At 35.7% G+C, this 19,298-nt stretch overlaps 2 protein-coding genes across 2 annotated transcripts; both read right to left on the bottom strand.

Moving 5' to 3' along the window:
* Nucleotides 1-259: 259 nt before the first annotated feature.
* On the bottom strand, nt 260-4,057 carry Smp_135690 (hypothetical protein; the record flags this gene model as incomplete). Its single annotated transcript, XM_018798245.1, has 2 exons — nt 260-430; nt 3,959-4,057. The coding sequence occupies 2 exons, from the start codon at nt 4,055-4,057 to the stop codon at nt 260-262; spliced, it is 270 nt and encodes an 89-aa protein (XP_018653206.1).
* Smp_024880 (putative eif-1a) lies at nt 4,052-18,664 on the bottom strand. The gene is made up of 6 exons (XM_018798244.1): nt 18,599-18,664; nt 18,431-18,514; nt 12,592-12,695; nt 10,033-10,147; nt 8,102-8,404; nt 4,052-4,463 (listed from the first exon to the last, which is right to left on the bottom strand). The coding sequence occupies exons 1-5, from the start codon at nt 18,612-18,614 to the stop codon at nt 8,163-8,165; spliced, it is 561 nt and encodes a 186-aa protein (XP_018653205.1). The 5' UTR covers nt 18,615-18,664; the 3' UTR covers nt 4,052-4,463; nt 8,102-8,162.
* Between the last annotated feature and the right edge of the window lie 634 nt (nt 18,665-19,298).

Below are 19,298 nucleotides of genomic sequence, written 5' to 3'. Positions count from 1 at the left end.
AGGTATCAACTGGCACGAAAAGTTATCTGGAAGCGTATATCAGTATACAAAAATGTGCTCTGTGAATCTTAAAGAAAATAAGAACCGAGTAAGGGTAGAATTTTTCATTCTGAATACTGTCATGATGACTATGACATATCAGTTTTCATGGATTTACGAAACTTATCGATAAATAGCCGTATAACCGTGGAGTAACTTTCACGACTGAATATCATTATCATTGACGACAAAATGTTTATATTCTGAGGCGTTTATGGGGTTACTGAAGAAGCTTTTTTGCTTGCTGACGTTGTCCTGTCACCCTCAGGAATTGTCTTTGTAGGAGATTTACTGTATGTGCATGCTTATATGTGTGTGAAAATACAGTTGAGTGTACCGCTTGTGGCAATACTTCTTTGACTAGCTTTGTATTTATTGCTTCTACTGTATTCTGTATATACATTTATTACACCCGATTTCTTAATTGTTTGCAGTTATCTTGGTGTTATTGTACATACAAATTCTGACACTATGTCGCTGCTGTCTCTGTTTTCAAAGGTTTCGTATTTAATATTGCCTTTTGACGATTTCTGTTTTGACTGATGCATTTAGGTTGTTGCTGTGATGACTAACTGTTACTGTCCTATATTACTGAGAATGTAGTTCATTCCCTATTTGTTAGTAGATTTAACTGTTGTCAACTGAAATATAATTTTCTACTTTTTGAATTTCTTATACAATTCTCATTTCACAATTGACTGCTCACTTCTTAACGTAAATAATAATAACTCGTCCATTTTTTCTAGGAAATTTTGATGAACATAGATGACTGTGCACTATCTTGAAAGACTATTTTGTATTCATCCATGAGTAAAGCAACTTGGAGCATCGACTCACAACGACGGTACTTCGATCTGCATTGCCACAACATACACACTCTCACGATTTTTCAGTAAGTTTGAGGGGTTACGATGAACCCGTAACACTGGATGTGTATTTAAAAACGACATACAGACGCTTCAACTTGTTTTACGATTTCGGATACATTGCTCGGAAGTGTAATAAGTAGACGTCATCCGCATTTGTGAGATTTTTGCTATACTTACTAGGTGGAAATCGTCAAGGTCACCATGGTGTCTAATACTAGCCCACATGGGTTACTATAGCTTCCGGACAGACAAATTTATTTATTCTTCTTGAGTTGGAATCTAACCTTGCAGGTTATTTGCTCATTGGCTTTGACTGTTTTAATATGGCCGTGTCTGTATGTATTGCTCACCCAGTCCTTCACTTGTCTGTAACTTATTTTCGTCTGGCTATAAATACTGAGTCACGTTTCATCAAAACGAGTTGGATCACTTGCCTTCCATTCTGAATGTCTGTCCGTAACAAGGACTGTAAGAAATATACGCACTCAACATTCACTCTCGTAGTTGATATATTTTATTATTTTCTAAGGCGAGTTAAGTCGATAAATATGTACAAGGATAGCCAAGATGTATATTTTGAAGACATTATCATGTGATCAAATTTGAATCATATGGAAAGGACACAAAACCACGTTCAAATCTTGCCCAACTGGAGACACGTTAATCGAGCATTCGTTGTCCCAAAATGACATATAAGTCTCTAGATGGCGTCGAGTCTTGATGGACTATGATCACCACTACAATGAGATTACGTGCCCAAAAAAAGACTTGGTTCCCTCGATAACTCGCAAACCAGAAGACTGCAATTAGTCTAGATAAAGTATATTTATTGGCGATCTCGGGGTATCGAAAGAATACCGGGACTTGCCAAAGATTACAAACAATAAGGGCAGAGCGTAAGAAAGTTCGAACCAAACAAGGCGGATAGCCGAACGTAAAGTGACTTTGATACAGTTAAACAACGAGTACGATAAAACAATCACTGGTACAATTGGTTATAATATTAATAATGGGTTATAATAATAACCAATCGCGTTCTTGTCGAAAGAAGCAGGTCACTATAAGTCCACAGAAATCATATCAGATTTGGTGTGATATTATTACTAGAAAGTATCAAAACAACGCAGATGTTTTACCTAGCTATGGGATATAAAGCAACTAACAATGAAGGAACAGGTCCATCAAAAAAAACGTCTTAAGAATTACCCATCGGCTACAAATGCGTAAATACGAGAAAGTCAGGGCATGATGCAACCTAGTAGACTACTTCGTGCTGTTCAAATGCAGAATATCCTTTTAAACCCTTCAAACTAAAGAGAGATAATTTCAAACAGGGTTGACTTATGCTTTCAGAAGACTGCTGGACACCGAAAGGTTCAATAAACTTTCTAAAGTTCATGGGTGACTAATGCAACTTTATTAGTCAATGACGAGGATAATTACACGCAGCAGTTTGTTCATCAGTCCCTAACCGGTTTTACCAAATCTACAATATTATTCTGATAGGCTCTCATCTCTTCTCTAGATATATCATGGAATCCCAGAAGTTTGCTGTGAATGATCGGTACACGTCGCATCTGAGAACGTTGAAACTAACTTCTCGAAATCTCATCCGTACGTTCCCAATCTCTGTCAGTGTTCAAACTTACTTTAAAATCTGCAGTTTAAACAACAACCAGTAGTAAGCTATGGAATAATAAACACTTTAGTGATTAACATTTATTGTTATTATAACTAACGTAAAGTAGAAAACTGATTCTTAGATTTATGTAGCATCAGAAAATAAATACATTCTTATTGCGGCATTAATAGACAAATGAAAACAAGGTTTTCGGTAGTATAAATGAATTTCTAGTGAAAACAATGGGTGCAATAAAATATGACGATCATGGTCTTTGAACACCTAATCACTTGTACGACGAAAACAAACAAGGCGTTAGTTGCTTAAAGAAACAATATATTTGAACGGACCCAGAGGGTTGTAAGACGTTTTAAGCGAGTCGAGAGGAGAAACACCTCCCATTAGGGCTATTTGGATATGACCACGATGACTGACTGAAGGGTCTCACTTTGTAATGCTCGTGAGAATTAACATGGTCATTAATCACGTCAGATCTCTACAAATTAGTTTGTTTTTAGCACCTTACCACTACAGCGTAGTGGCTAAAATTTGGATGCTCATTTGAGATTGGTTTGCACCAGTCAATTAAACTAAGCTACACATAAGTCTCAGCACTTCCTGATTAGTGCCGAGAGTTATATTTGTACTAGAGTACAGCAAAACATCTTTTTGATAGTATCTACAGTGCTAGTTGTTCAAACACAGGCCACTCGCACATGACTGTATCGTCGCTCCACGGTTAAAAACAAGTTTCGGAGGGATTGTGTACTAGCTTATGTAATAGCACGAATCTGATGGTTAGGAACCGAATATAATTGTTGTCAAGATGAAGGCGCATCTTTATTAAGCGACCAAATCTATGTCAACTTTTAATCAATCTATACAAAATCTACGAAACTGGGAGATATCGTTTGTCAACGTTAACAGGACTGAAAGTGCTTTTAATTTTTGAAAGTCGATAAATGACTGAAAATCGTTCAGTTACACCTGCCAACCAAAGCTTCTTTCGTCCTAGATTTTTTTTCAACTATAACATTGCTAGAAATTAAATACCTGAGTGACTTAACACACTACACTAGATCTCAAACCGCCTGTTAGTAACTCATAATTGGAATGAAAGGCAGCTGGTTAGGACTTACATCATCAAGATAACGGATATTGAATACAACTACACTGAGGAAGCGTTTGGGAAACCTCTGGAATATATCATAACAAATTAAATAGGTTGACCATATATGTTTATCTTCATAATTTCGACATTACCAAGCCATTTCTTAAGCATTGATTAAAATCAATTGATCAACACATATTCTAATTGGTAGCAGCTACTGTTATTCATTCACCTATACAATATATTTCGAATACCTGAATACAGCGCTGCCGTAGATACTGACCGCATAAATTTTCAGAACAAAATTACACAAATAACCAGCCATTTTGTCACCATTCCATAACGCGACAAAACTTTTACACTTTCTAAAACAAAATATTTCTGTGTGTCATAACCATATTTATATTCCCCAGCCATGTTACAGCTTTAAAATAACAAAACGAAATTCTCTAACTGACCAACATACTTATTGCTTTGAAAAGATCACGACTAAAAGAAAATAAAGACAAATTGAGAAAAATGAACAGAGAAAAGGAGAGAACATCAAGAGGAACCATCAATTCAGTGTCTAACAAATTACGTCTAAAATAACAAGACCTTGTTACCAAATATAACTTCATGAAGTGTTGAGGATGCTAATTACACAAAAAAACATCGCTTAAAAAAAAATAAGAATGATACTATTGTATCTGGTATAAGATGGTCATCATTGATTGAGAAACTTTTGATGTTTATTTCATATCAATGACACACAACAAATGATTTACAGTATCTGAATAAGAGGAAGAGTTTGGACAATTAGACCATCGAAAATGAAAGTAATCTACAAAAGAAAATTAAAAAAACATTTTATCAAATTAAGATACAATATTTATTGGCAGTGTTGTTGTTATGCGGAAGCATATAACTATATCCAGGTATAGAAAAAGAGACATGATGTGACAGAACGTTTTACGAGGATACTTTTAAAATATTCTTTATTAAAATATAATACGCACATAAGTAAATTGCTATTTTGATAGTGTAATAAAAAGACGAAGATTATCAGGACTATGTAATGACATATTAGCACAATACATTTCGAACAATCTGATCACACATATACTTGTTAAGAACATTTATATATAAAAATAAAAGGTCAACTAGACTGGAAATGGAGGGAGGAGAGGAGACAAGGATAATAAAGAAATAATGTGAAAACAATTTGAAACCTCATCACTTTGGATAATAAGCTAATATTACCAGGGTAGGTTTAAGGTGAGAACAAATTGTTTTTGAATACACAAAGGGGGTTTAAATTTTTGTATGGCTAAGGACTTGATAAACCTTAGTATACGCTCTTTTACACTTTTGTATAACACCACAAAAGCCGAGTTAAGATCAATCTTGTGACCTGTTTCAATTATGTGTTTGGCAATAGAGGATGGTGGATGTTTATCCTCTACTCTTATTGGATCATTTGATTCTATTATTTGTTTCTGCAACCAGTCTACTTGACCTTCTACTTTTATATATAAATGTTCTTAACAAGTATACGTGTGATCAGATTGTTCGGAATGTATTGCGCTAATATACCATATAGTTCTCATAATTTTCGTCTTCTTATTACACTAATGAAATTTATCAAAGGGACTTATTGCTTTAAATTGCTATTATTTCAAACATAAAACAGATTGTTTGATCAAAATGATACACTGACAAATAAAAATCAGTCAGACAGTTATTTACAATTAGTATAGATTCACACAATTGGTCCCTTTCATAAATTTAAACAAAGCAAATACAATCACATTTGCAGAGTACAATGAATTCACTGTATTTCGTTGCTTTCTATTCAGCTGTATACAACCTAATATATTTAACAATTTCCAATTATCGATATAATGTTGGAAAATGAATTGTCAATCAATAACAAATAAGTTGTGTGTAATATGAGCCTAGTACAGTACATATATACATTGACATAATTTGCCATACAACACAGTCAAACAAGAGAGCTTCGAAACCGAAGAAGTACTTGATCAATAGAATAAGAGAAATAACTATAAAGTTGAATCAATCAAAGCAAAGATGAAACAATGAAAACAACATCTTTCCCAACTGAATGATTTTGATAAGCGTTGATTTTCGTTAGGTATTTGAGATATATTCAATGGTAACAGTTATGCGAGTGGACTTAACGTGTAAAAGATAAAAATGGTGAGGGAAAAAACATTTGTACGAGCTTAACTAAAATCTATTTCTGATGATCATTTGTTTCAAATTCCAAGTACATTCATTCCTTCATCATAATACTATTAATATCAAGAGTGAATGGAATTAATCATGATCTTACTACTAATAATAAAATATAAAATAGTACATACTAAAACAGAATGGACATATATATAAATTACTAACACTGAAATACTATCGATAGAACATATTTTAAAAAGAAGAAACACGATCCGACAGTATTAACGTCAAAATATGTAGGTGGACGGTCATTTTTGAACTAAGCACTTCATTGCATGAATGAGGCAATCATACTGACTTTCTTGTATAATTATTAAAAGTGTCTATTTGATTCAGGAAAAATGCAACGCATGATTATTCTAACCAATGGTTAAAGACTGTGTGATATGGCTCAAAATCGTTTGCGACAGCAGAGGTGTACTCAATTTTCATCTCATCTTAGATCCTAGGCTTTTAAATTCCTTATAATTTTTTTTATTATTTCCCTGATTTATATTTTCCACTCAAATTGTAACTCCTATGATTAATCTTTTCTATTATCACTAATATACTGTTACTGCCTATACTACTGTGGGATTTGTTATGAAGATTTCATCTCGATGTGCTAATAGGATATGACAACTTGGACTGATGTACACATGCCAGATCCCACGTTGCGTATGGCTGAATGACTGAACAGATTAAGTGAAACAACTCTTTGATTAGTAGACAGATTAAAATATACAAAGATAATATTAATAACACTTGATACATACATTTTATCAACAATCAGGACAAGGTGAATGCTAAAAGTTGATTAAAATATATTTGAATCAACGATAAATCAAGAAAGATACTAAGTTATTGAGAAAATTAAGATCATTTGGATTGAGTTGATAGAAAGATTTACAACTAATTAACCGATTACTTACTTACGCCTGTTACTTCTCGTGGAGGAACATAAGCAGCCCACCAGCATTCTCCATCCAACCCTGTCCTGGGAAATCCTTTCCAGTTGTTATTCATCCTTTTCATATCTGCGTCTATTTCCTGGAGTAATGTGTTCTTTGGTCTTCCTCTTTTCCGCTTCCCTTCCGGATCCCAAGTTTGGGATTGCCTCGTGATGCAGTTTAGTGATTTCCTCAATGTATGTTCTATCCACTTCCAACTTCTTTTCCTAATTTCCTCTTCAGCTGGAAGCTGATTTGTCCTCTTCCACAGGCTTTTGCTGATGGTATCCAGCCATTGAATGTTGAGTATTTTGCGTAGACAATTCTTTATAAATACTTGTACCTTCTTGACGATGGTTGTAGTAGTTCTCCACGTTTCAGCTTCGTACAATAGGACTGTCTTGACGTTCGTATTGAAGATTCTCACTTTGATATTGGTTGACAGTTGTTTTTAGTTCCATATGTTCTTCAATTGTAGGAATGAGGCCCTTGATTTGCCAGTCCTCACCTTTGCGTCTGCATCAGATCCTCCTTGATCATCAATGATGCTTCCCAGATACGTGAATGTTTCCACATCTTGCAGAGTTTCGCCATCAAGTGTGATTGGCTTAACGTTCACCGTGTTGTAATTGAGAATCTTGCTTTTTCCTTTGTGTATGTTGAGGCCTATTGATGCAGAGGTTGCTGCTACATTTGTTGTCTTCGTCTGTATTTGTTCGTGTGTATGGGATAGGATGGCTAGGTCATCTGCGAAGTCCAAATCTCCTAATCAACCCATAAGTACTAACTGATGTTAGGTTTGTCTAGTTCAGTGTTGATTGGATTCTAGAGATTGATCAAGTTGCAATATGGCTATCAATTTAAGTGACTTCACATCGCAGCCCAACTCCTCCTGTAGTCATTCTAGAATTACTGCTAGTCCCAAGCCCGGAATAAAGGAGGAGGGTTGGGTATGGGGTTAGCAACCCCATCCCGTACAAAACAACGTTGCTGAAAAAACGCTAACCAGAAAAACATCACAACCCGAATAACTCAATGGTGAAGTTTCATACTGTGAATCCTAAGCTTATTACCAGTTGTTCCCTTAATATTGCACGTACGCCTTGCTGATGTCACTAGCATGAAACCTAGGTTAAGTAGGATTTCCTGTTGACTATCTCCAACATTGATAAAAAGGTATTTGGCATTCAATATCTTCACAGTTCCAAAAGAAATATCATCTTCCGACATTTCAACGGACTATTCAGTTAATTATTATTATTTTACCAGAATACACGACAAAAATTATTCAACTTACAACCAGCAACATGCGGTCGAATGGCTTTAACAAGAAAACCACAATTAAAAAGAAACACCAACTATCTTCGACGATTATTTCGCTGATCTTTACCGATACCAGTATCAGCTCGATATCGTTGGTTGATTTCTGCAATCTCATCAGAATCATCACTGTTGTCATCAGCATCATCATCATCTGAGCCTTCCTCATCTTCGGAGTCTGATCCTTTTTCATCATCTTCATCATCTTCGAAGATGGCAGCATTGGCATCGAATTCAATATCATCATTCTCTTCTAATTTTATAGTGTCAGGAATCTCTCCTATCATTGAAAAAAATATATAACAGACATTGCTAAAACGGTCAACATATGGAATACACTGGAGTTACATGGATTTTAATAAATTCACGTACAAAAGCAGACTAAGAGAATCGTAAAACTATAAGGTAGGATAATTATATGTACTCAGTTCTGAATCACCCAGATCCAGGTCGCAACTGCTGAAAATATTATAGTTATAGTTCCATAAATGAGCTAATGATCTAAAAGTCATTGGTTCGAATTTGAAAGATATTTGGGAAATTTCCTGTGATTACAAAGATAAACAAGTCTATCAGCTAAGAGAGCTACTTTCAAAAAGTATAATTACTACATTGTATGACGATAGTCATAAGAGATTTAAGCAGAATATCAAATCAGAAACGCTTTCAGGCATAATTATTTACCGGCTGAACAGAAAATAGTAATCTGGTGATCAATCACATAGCGGTGTATACTATGCTCGGAATTTCAGTCTAAATTATACTGGAAGCTGTCATGAGAATTGAAAACCTACAGTTTGATCTTGCGTCTGGCTAATATGTGTGACACCGTCCAAACTAAAACCACACATTTGCTCAATGGCTGTTCGCGCCTCATGGTTGTGAATACCTATAACGAACACAAGTCAGTTGATTAGGAACCTCATCAATTAGGCGTCTGCCAATTCAATATCTAAGAAGAGATCTAAAAGCACAGCTTACAAGATGATATCATGAACTAATAGGGTGAAGAGTAATTGAAAAAGTATAATCTAGAAGACTTGTAAGCAATTCAAACACTAATGTTTCAAATAGAAGGTTTAAAAACTATGACAGTGTTTCGCTAAAAATATAGACAAACTAATCAAACCTATTGTGAATTATATCAGTCTAGTTAATAAATATTGACGACTTATCATACTTGTCAACAGATATTTATACATGCTAATGAAAGTTTAATAACCTCAAATAGCTAAATTTACCATATAATTTGAGTGAGATTAGTGGATGGCAATGAGTCTACAATCCGCATTTCGTCCTATTTTGGACTCGTCAGTTAGGTATACCTGCATACAGATAGAAAAGTTCATACTGAGACTTTAAAACACATACCTTTTGCTTAAAACGCCAAGTTATTCACTGAGTCTAGACAGCCACTAGATTACGCAGCGGGTATGATTTTTATTTGCAAAAGTTAGTATTTTCCTATTGTTCACAGAACGAGAAGTGGATCATAGATTCCCACTGTTAAATACTGCCCAATCTTACTAAACCCTTGTGACTAAATCGGAGTATCAAAGCGATCCATGTATAGTACACATATGTTAATAGAGACTGATCAATTGGCAGGTTAAGAGTTCGCGTGCAAGAACGAATACCTTGGGCTCGGTCTTTAGATCCAAGGTCGTGGGTTCACACTGCTACTGACGAGTCCAGTACTAGAACAAAACAGAAACTCAGTGCTTCCAGGTTTTCAATGGTAGTCTAGGCAAGACCAACTCGTGATTAAACTATGAAAGTTCTACAATCTCCACAAATCCTTCTATACTGATAACATCAATTTTAAGATACTGTTGCACTGATTTTTTCCGAATAAGTTGCTACACAACAGTATAACAAAAAGGAAAAAACATCAAAAAATAGACTTACCTAATGATTTAAGAGTTCTAGCTTCATCATTCAAATATTTCATAATCACATCGGCTTTATTGTCTTGATAATCTCGTAAACCAATTAAAATGATATCACCATTACTGATCCATACCTATAATAATGACGGTATTAGACGAGAATTTATGCATAGATATCAGTAGATATGTGATAAAAATGTAAGGATATGCTGACCTTCATGAAATGTCTTATACATGAACGCTTAAACACTGACTCTCTAAATCCCAGAAGTTTTCTGCTCCTAGGGTTCAAACAGAAACAGGTGGGAAATACAAAAGAGGCTTTAATCTAAAAGGTAGTTTATGTACAGAAAAAGAGCTTATTTATGGGATTGTATGTGACGTCGAAATTCTAGAAGCTTCTGAAAAACGTAATAAAATTGATGGAAAACTTTATAATTGTCCAGTCAAGACAATAGAAATGCAATTCAGTTTTCCAGAATTATCTTGAAAGTTTTTAATGCGCGTTGATTAATGGAAGTATTTTAAGTATGATGAAAATACTGAATATGAATCTTTTAGCACGGTAAAAAGTAACGGTATACTAGTCGTCGTTCAAATTGGCCAACAATCCGACTAAATATAAAATTCCTGACGATGAAACCAGAACATCACGAATAACAAAATGGAAATATGAGAATTTTGATCAGTTGAGCAATTAGCCAGTGTGAATAGTACTGTTCAGTCTGAATTTATAATGGAGACCTACAACCACGGTCGCTAAAAATACAGAATAGAAAGACTACAAAAGACCTTCAACAACAACTTAGTCTTTTTCCCCAGTGAAATACTTCACTGGATTTGCGACAACACTTTGCAACAAGTTGTTTAACTCATTTCAGGAAAAGGAAAATATGCAACTCAGTAATTTATTGATATTGTTAGTTAATGCAGTCAAGTTTATTGACATTTACACAATTTGTACACGTGGATTTAGTTACTGATTAACGTCAAGTACTGCCCAGTGAAGTGCGTCCAAATTCGCCTATAAATCCCGTATAATTCAAAGAACCCCAACTAAGCTGATTCTCGGGAATCGCAAAGCTCCCGTATGATGATCGACTGACTAAGGTAAACCTATTTCCAATGTCATACAGAAGAACTAGAGGTGACTTGGTCACAGTTCTTATGTTAGTGATAAAAAAGCATCAGATATACCCTTTTTCCCTTGTTTTCCAAAACAGATAATATAAGAGGACACCCTAAAAACGAATTACTTGTCAACTGACTAACGATTTTCCCATCGAATCGTCAACGAATGGAGTTCATTACCTCAACATTTGATTGAAGCTCCATCTGTTGACGCTTTCAAAAGGAAGTTGGATCAATTGAGAGACCACCATTGCCAGGACTAGCACACGCCACCCAGCCACTTGTCCTTTTCAAACTGAGACTGAATCAGTACTAGATTTGTGACTGATGTATGACAAACTTGTCATCTGCAATCTTGCCTTCATCCTTATATTAAACCGCATCCACTCTTGCTCGGTTATATACAGGGGCAAGTTGTGCTTGCAGGAAACCACAAGTAGTCATACTAGTATTTTACCAAGTTACAACAACCCGTTACTAAAGACAGTAGTTAGAAGCTTAGTTTCTACTGGGGTGCTGTACTATGTAATAATCACGACAGTTTTTAAGTTTGCACAAATTTTCTTGTGGTAATTGTAAATAAAAAAGATTATCTGACTGGTATAATTTTGATAATTCGATGATCGATAGTTACTTGTTAATATACGACAGTTACTTATGAATAATAAATTTCGAGATGATAGGATGATTCTATCTGTATAAGGAAGAATATACAAATCACAATTTCACTGTGTTATTCTAGAACTGGTCATATCGACAACGATCAATTGTAAAACGAGGATGGGAGAGTTGACTTTTATACCCGTTTATTAATTGGATATGTCTGGAATGATTATACAATTGTTGTCAAGTTGTATTTTAGTTGGGAGTGGCGAATAAATGCAAATTTAACGATTTCGCTAATAACTCTATGTGTATGGAACACTTGCTGGAACAAAAAAATCATTTCAACAATCCAATATTATTATTATTATTTTAACACATAAACATTGGTACAAAGGGGTACCAAACATATATGCACCATATATATCATTGAATTTGTGTGTGGGCTATGATACTGTCCGGGTGCCCAAACGGAAGTAGGTGGTTTTCTTAGGAAGCCGCTACATGAGCCTTTTACCCAGAAGTCTATTCCACAAGGCAGTAGAACAATTTTAGGAGATGCGGCCTCATGGTAGCCAGTGACGAACAACAGGTTCACAAGCGTTTGTTTCTTCAGGGTCCTTCAGCTTAGTTCATGTGCACTAGTGGCTTGGAATTAGGGCTTACCAACTGTCCTAGGTGGATCTTTTGCACCCACCAAAATTCAAAGGACAAAGTGAATGCTTTTATGGCTAAGATAAAATATTGTGATAACGCAATATAACACCAGCAAGGATTTTCATATATACTTAAACTACAAATAACTGGAATTTAAAACACTACAAATATATGTTTATATGCATACTTTTTTGCGCAACTTTCCACGAATATGACACAGCCTTTTTACACCGTCGAAACAATAGGCCTCCAATCGACCATTGCCTAGAAGGCGTTCAACTTTTGCATATTCTATAAAACCAAATACACCATGAAACAAAACGATATATTTCCGTGAAAATATGATATAAATATAAATAAATAACAAGTAGAATGTAACAAAGTCCCATTGAAATAAACTTTAATCCATGAAGAACACAAAACAAAAAACGAATTTTGTTATGAATAATCCCACTTAGATGAACATAAAAGTCAACATTTTGAATTAAAAGTGAATTCATTTTCTGAAACTTCTTAGTTTTTGAGAAACAGTACAAGCACCAGTCAATGAATATCCAGAATAGCAGTGTCACCTTATATTGGTGTCTTGCATTTTGTACACATTTTGGAATATAATTACGACAAAGCATCGAATCGAAAGTCAAACGGTGCTGAAAATCGCAGTAGTGATTAGGTGTTTATCTAAACATATTTGAAGCTATTTTAGAACTTGGGGTACAAAACAAGGATGTTTATTGAATGAGAAACTATCTATTGCTGGTTTGTTCGAATACTACACATCTATACACCAAAGAATAATGGGTTATGAATAAACGAATGTTAAGAATCATCTTAAACACCAAAATTAAGCCAACAATTCATAAAGTTGCAGTCTCCTACATTACTGTCTACAATTATTATTAACTCATTAACTGGGAAGAGATCCATATACTTGGCTTTGAGCCACATTCTTAGTATGAGGACTAGCGATACTATAGGATTGCCCAAACTAAAGTAGGTGGATCGGGGTCTGAACCCGGGACTTGTTGGTTAAAAATCAAGGGCTTTGACCACTAAGTCACAGCCGACTAATCGAGCAGATGTTTGAGTATTAGGTTATAAGTTATCCATGTAATAAGAAGACTAATGTGCTACTACTTAGAAATTCGAACCTAATTAATTAAAATAGGGAATGAATCTTATGACAGAATGGATGGTCTTAACACTTCCTACTTGGCCATATACTCTGGGAGTATTTCTTTTATAGTTGCCTGAAAATAAAACTGGATTAGTGTTAAATAGTTTTGTCGGCAATGGACAGACATTAGCTGTAGAGTTCACAGAGCAATCATCTAAGAATGGTCACACTACATTATTTTGTGAATTGCATATTGTTGTACTATCTTTGTACTTTTTGAAACCTCAACACATGGGTTTGAAATCTGCAAGGGTCCGAAAATTTTAGTTTGTGTGAAGCATATTACTGTCAACCATACAACGTTACGGTTGACGGAATGACAAAAATTTGTTAATTTGTCTTAAAATTCTTCAAACGAACTGATCTACAATATAGCTCGAATGGATTGTCACGACAACTAAGTCATATAACAGTGTTAGGGTTTCAATTACTATTGGGTTGGATGGAAGATGAATGTCTAAACCAATGGACTAAAGCTTTACTGCGCGTCCAAAAAACTTCACAAGCATATTACGAGGTTATTAATGCCCTCCTAAACAGACTCTGTAAGTCAAAAAGCGATTAGTATACTTAAGCAATAATTAGCGTAGTGTTGATAAACCTATACTGCTCAACAAATATGCAACTGGTGCGATTTAGGTATATAGACTGCAGTCGAATTTAAACGCTTGACCTGATAATTTAAAAAACAAGTGCACAAATTAATGAGTCGAAGACTTATGATGTATTGGGTAGAATAGAAATATGAGGAGCTATTTTTGTTTTCAGCTTTTTAACTCTCTATTTTCTGTTTTTTAGCATAGTGAATACATGAAGTGTAAATCACTTAAACAAAAATATTTTATATTTAATTACGGCACTACGTATGCTGTCAAAAAGTTCAGGCAAACTTAATATATTGTCTTTACCCAATAAAATGGTTTAAGAAGTTCCTAGGAAAGGCGTGAAATGTGGCCCGCAACGAATGTACAGCAACTATGACTGAAACACAGTACATCAGGTCGGTGATAAGTGACTATTCAATTCAAATAACGAGAACAATAGAAAAGCATTACTACTATACTGAACAGAAAGGTTTGGTACAAGAGGGCACCAAGAAATGTGTATTACAAAACAAACTGACGATGTAATGGCTAATTTTGGAGAAAAGTAGAATTAACTTCTTTACTTGAACATAAACATTGGTACAAGGGAGCAGCAAAATGTATATGTGCCACACAATAAAAATGGGATTGCAAAGACGTAGAGAAAGGCGAGTGCAGTATTTCGAAAAAGGATAAAAATGAAAAGAAAATTAATGTATGAGTGAAGTAATAAAATAATAATAATAAGAGCAGTTCAGTTGAAAAAACCAGTAGGAATTCTTTCAGATAGAGAGAGTTACAGCAAGATCGACACTGGCTTCTATTCTGAACCATGTTTGACGTCTCCAGCTAGTGTCCCACCATCTCTAGGACCGTAACCACGGAGTCGTGAAGATTCAACAGAAGCCAGTCCTGTATAGTTTTCTTTCATGCCACGACGCTATCATACACTGACCACCTCTCCGCTTTTTCCAATCTCGATGTGGAATTTGATGGGACAATATTCATAGTACATGTCCAAACCACCGAAGTCGGTGTTTCAAGATAATGACACCGATTGAATTATCGTCGCTGTGCCCGAACACACGGCACCAAACCTCCGAATTACGAACAAGATGTTTCCACTCGACGTCAGAAATCCTTCGGAGGCAACGGTAACCAAACACAGAGATTTTTCGTCTCCAAATGCCCTGGTACGGCTGAGAGTGGAGAGGGTGATCTCTCCATCTAGAAATCCTCTCACATGGCCACGCGTATACAGCCTCTACCAGGGAAGTCCTACTCATTGCCTTCTCGCACCAAGGGTGTTGTTTACGAAATTGAGAGGACGAAAAGCGAATGTCCAGCGCTTTAACCGGATTGGTGGACACGGAAAATCCACCTAGGGGAGTTGGAAAACCCTGATTCCAAACCGATTGTGCTCATGGGCTCCAGCATCCTGAGGGAACAACTGGCGTATGAACCTATCGTTGGTCACCGGCTACCATGGGACTGCATCTCCTCACGATGCTCCACTGCCTTGTGGATCAGACCTTTAGGTGAAAGGCCCCGGTTGTGGCCCCTTAAGAAAACCACCTGCCTCGGTCTGGGCACCCGGATAGTATCACAGACCTCACACAAATCAAATGAAATTTGTGTGGCGCATATATATCTGGTGCCTCTTTGTACCAATATTTGTGTCTAAATAAATAAATAAAATTTTACAGTCAGACTAACATCATGAAGGAGCCAAAGATGGCCCAGATTGGCACAAGCCACTTTGGCTTTCATTATACGTAGATCGATTTCTTCATTCACGCCACCCCCAGCACTTAAGTAGCTACCCAGAAACACGAATTTCTTGACTAATTCTATCTGCTCAATACGAAGAGTGAGTGTGCGTTTAGGGTCCTGCTAGTCTTATAAAGGCACTTTGCCCTTAAAAGATCCAAAGTAAATGCCATACCTGCGGACACTGATTGGAGCGAAATATACTCATTGAGAAATAAAAATAGAAAAGACTGGGTCAGCGAAGATTTTTGTTCTTAGAAGACTGATCCTCAAAGCTGTAAAACCGCGAATGCTCATTTTTCGAAATAATAAACAATAATGTCTGTTAATGATGTTAAGAATAACAATAGTAATAATAATCGATTTGCTAAATATGGTGACAGAAAGGTAAAATAAAAACAAAAACACGAAAATATTACTTTTATCAAGAGACTGAAGACGTAGTTATGAGCTTGAATACTTATTAAGTGGATAAAGATTACCAGTTGTGAAGAAAAAGATTGTGAAGTGATATATCATACAGTTGAAGTTAAGATGAACTGTAATCAGAAAGAACATGGAAATGGAGATAGATCGGTTAGGGACAAAAGTTCAACAGAAGAAATAGATGGTGGCTTTGAAACAAAGATCAACATCAGTGCAGAAAAACAGGTTGGATAGGTTTTTTTTCGTGTATACGGTTTTGGATGTTCCAGATACATAGCAGATGCTCTAACAGCGTTATGAAAGAAGTTCACTAACTCTTACCATGTAGATATATTTGGACGCTGTTTATTTCCGCCGAATGACCTGCGTTCACAAGATTTACGACCATGGAGCTCCTTATTTGTTGACTTTGTCGCGTCAAACCACCTACATACCTAGCTCCGAAGGGGCAGGTGGATCGATAGATTCATATAAAATTGCTCCGTTGCGAGAGCTTACCATCTAGGTTGTCCCAGAACATAAGTCAAGAGGAGAATATTAATCGTAAGGTTTTTGTAAAGAACATTCTTCTGAGAGAATCAGGAATTGCTCTCTTTAGGAAATATTCAGCTTTGTCCTCTTAAAAACAGATGTTTATACCAAAGATTTTCCTTGGTGTGTTTATTTGTACCTTTAGAGTTTTGACAAGTATCAGTGAGAACCTATTTTGAGAAGTATTTTTCTTGGAAGGTTCAAGTCATAACGAGAATAAGTGATCCCATGGCTTTACCATTGGTTTGGAACAATGGAGAAGTGATCAGCAGTGGTTTATACTTTTCCAACAGTTAACGTCATAGCATAGTCCTGAACAATTTTATTGTCATTGATCATAAGAAACAGAGCTTTTTGATTTTTAATACATGTGACAGAGTTTAAACGTTCAGTAGGTATATCAATGCATTTAAGCCTTAAATAAAAAAGTGTACTTATTCCCTCTCTGTTTTAATTTGTTTCTCATTTTTAATATTATTTTGTATCCTTATGAGAAAAAACGCTCTTTAAACAATATACTTCATGTTTAACTCTCTGTACTACTACTACTACTACTACCGATATTGTCATTTTTACTAATTTAATAGTCATTTTGATCAGTAATATGGTATGGCAAATTATCATCTACTTTTGCTGTCATGGTTTTTAGAATTTACTGCTGTTACTTATTTAGCATTGTCATGCATATAGAGGAGTTTGGAGCAGTCAAGATATTATACTTCCACTCCTCCTAAAGAGTGAAGTTGGTCGAAGCTTTATCACTTTGTATGACTATAAGTTAAAGAGATGTGGAACCAGAGAACAGTAATAAATTACCAATGTCTTTCAATCTCAGGGGATATGTTTTGATCTTTAATGTTATTTGGTCAAAGTAGCGAGCCTTATTAAATCAATTGGTTATAAACAACTTATAAACTGGGACAAATAAGCATCGATAAAGTTGGTACATTTCATCACAAATATAATATCAACAGGAAAATTAGAGTCGAAGTAAAGGTGTTTACTATAGTAAAGGCGCAGTTTCAAAGGAATGAGGAAAACAAAGTAACAGGAAGCGCGAGGTAATAACAAGACTCAATATTCGAAGGAAAATAAAGAGTGCCTACTTCTAAGCTCCTGCAAATGTTGAGCCACCTGACGAAAAGATCTAAACTCACATATAACGAGTGTAACATGGACCTTGTTTCACAATTCCATACCTCATGACCAAGAGTCAATAACTCCGTGGGTCGATAGTGAATCAAGGAAAAAATTAATGTGAAAATATCTACAGGGTGACTGGACTCCCACACGGGTAAGGACTACAATTACCAAACGCGTTCGACATGCATGCATGTTTTCCTAATACTAATGATGGTAGACGTGAGCTTTCAAAAAGTAGATAAAGTGTTGGCTCTAGTGACATAATAATATGAATTGGGTCAGACAACTCTAAATTTCAGACAATTGTCATGAATAATCAAAGTACCATTTATAAGGTAGTTAAAGGTATAAAGCGGTATAGGGTTATGCATACAACTTATGAATTATATACATACCTTGACCAGCTTCTTTATATATCAAGTCGCGTTTCTGACTTTCATTCTCGTTCTTTCCTCGACGTCGATTCTTTCCTCCCTTTCCTGAATATTAGAATTAGAGACATATTAGGCCAAAAAATCCCGGGTTTACATTCAGATTAATACAATGACTTCACCTCATCTTACCTTTATTTTTAGGCATAACCAACCAACGTGAAGAAGACTAATTTGAATGTGCCACAAGTCCTAAGTGAATTGTAGCTAGTCGCGCCTCACACTGCTCAAACTTCAAACGGTCGAACTTGGCAGACCTATGATGGAGAATTTCTGGTTCGTTGGGACCTACCTCCCGGTTGGAGAATGGGGTATTGGTTAAAGATAGGAGTGATGATTCAGAGTCCATCGTATCCATAATATGTTTACGTGCATATTTTTATCTGCTTTACGTTTAATAGGTGCCCGTTTTAAGTGTAGTGTGGTACTGAAACGCACTATTGATTTATTGGATTGGTGATTACAGACGACACAACATTACGATCATAATCCCGTTCACTCTTCTATGTCAAACAAGTTGGAGGTCTAATGAAGTTTAGAGGGTTAAGTAGGATTCACTCCTTAGTTCATGCACCTTATTGGCTGCTCAGAGCTTGTTTCAAGAAAGTGATGTCTTTGTTGAGATTGGAGATATAACGATTAGCTTTCTTCAGATAGAGTTGTTGGTACGTACTAAGGCGGTTTCGAATACTTTAGGGGCCAGGTTGCCTTAATTTCGGAAGCGGATTCCCATGAAACTAGCGACCTTCGTAGTACCAATTCAGTAAAATGTCACACCTAACATACCACTTAAAATGATACCTAGGTGTTTTTCCTCGGCGAAATGTGTGGT

Source organism: Schistosoma mansoni, chromosome 6 (genome assembly GCF_000237925.1).
Source record: "Schistosoma mansoni strain Puerto Rico chromosome 6, complete genome".
Lineage (NCBI taxonomy): Eukaryota > Metazoa > Platyhelminthes > Trematoda > Strigeidida > Schistosomatidae > Schistosoma > Schistosoma mansoni.
This window is presented reverse-complemented; position numbering and strand designations above follow the sequence as displayed.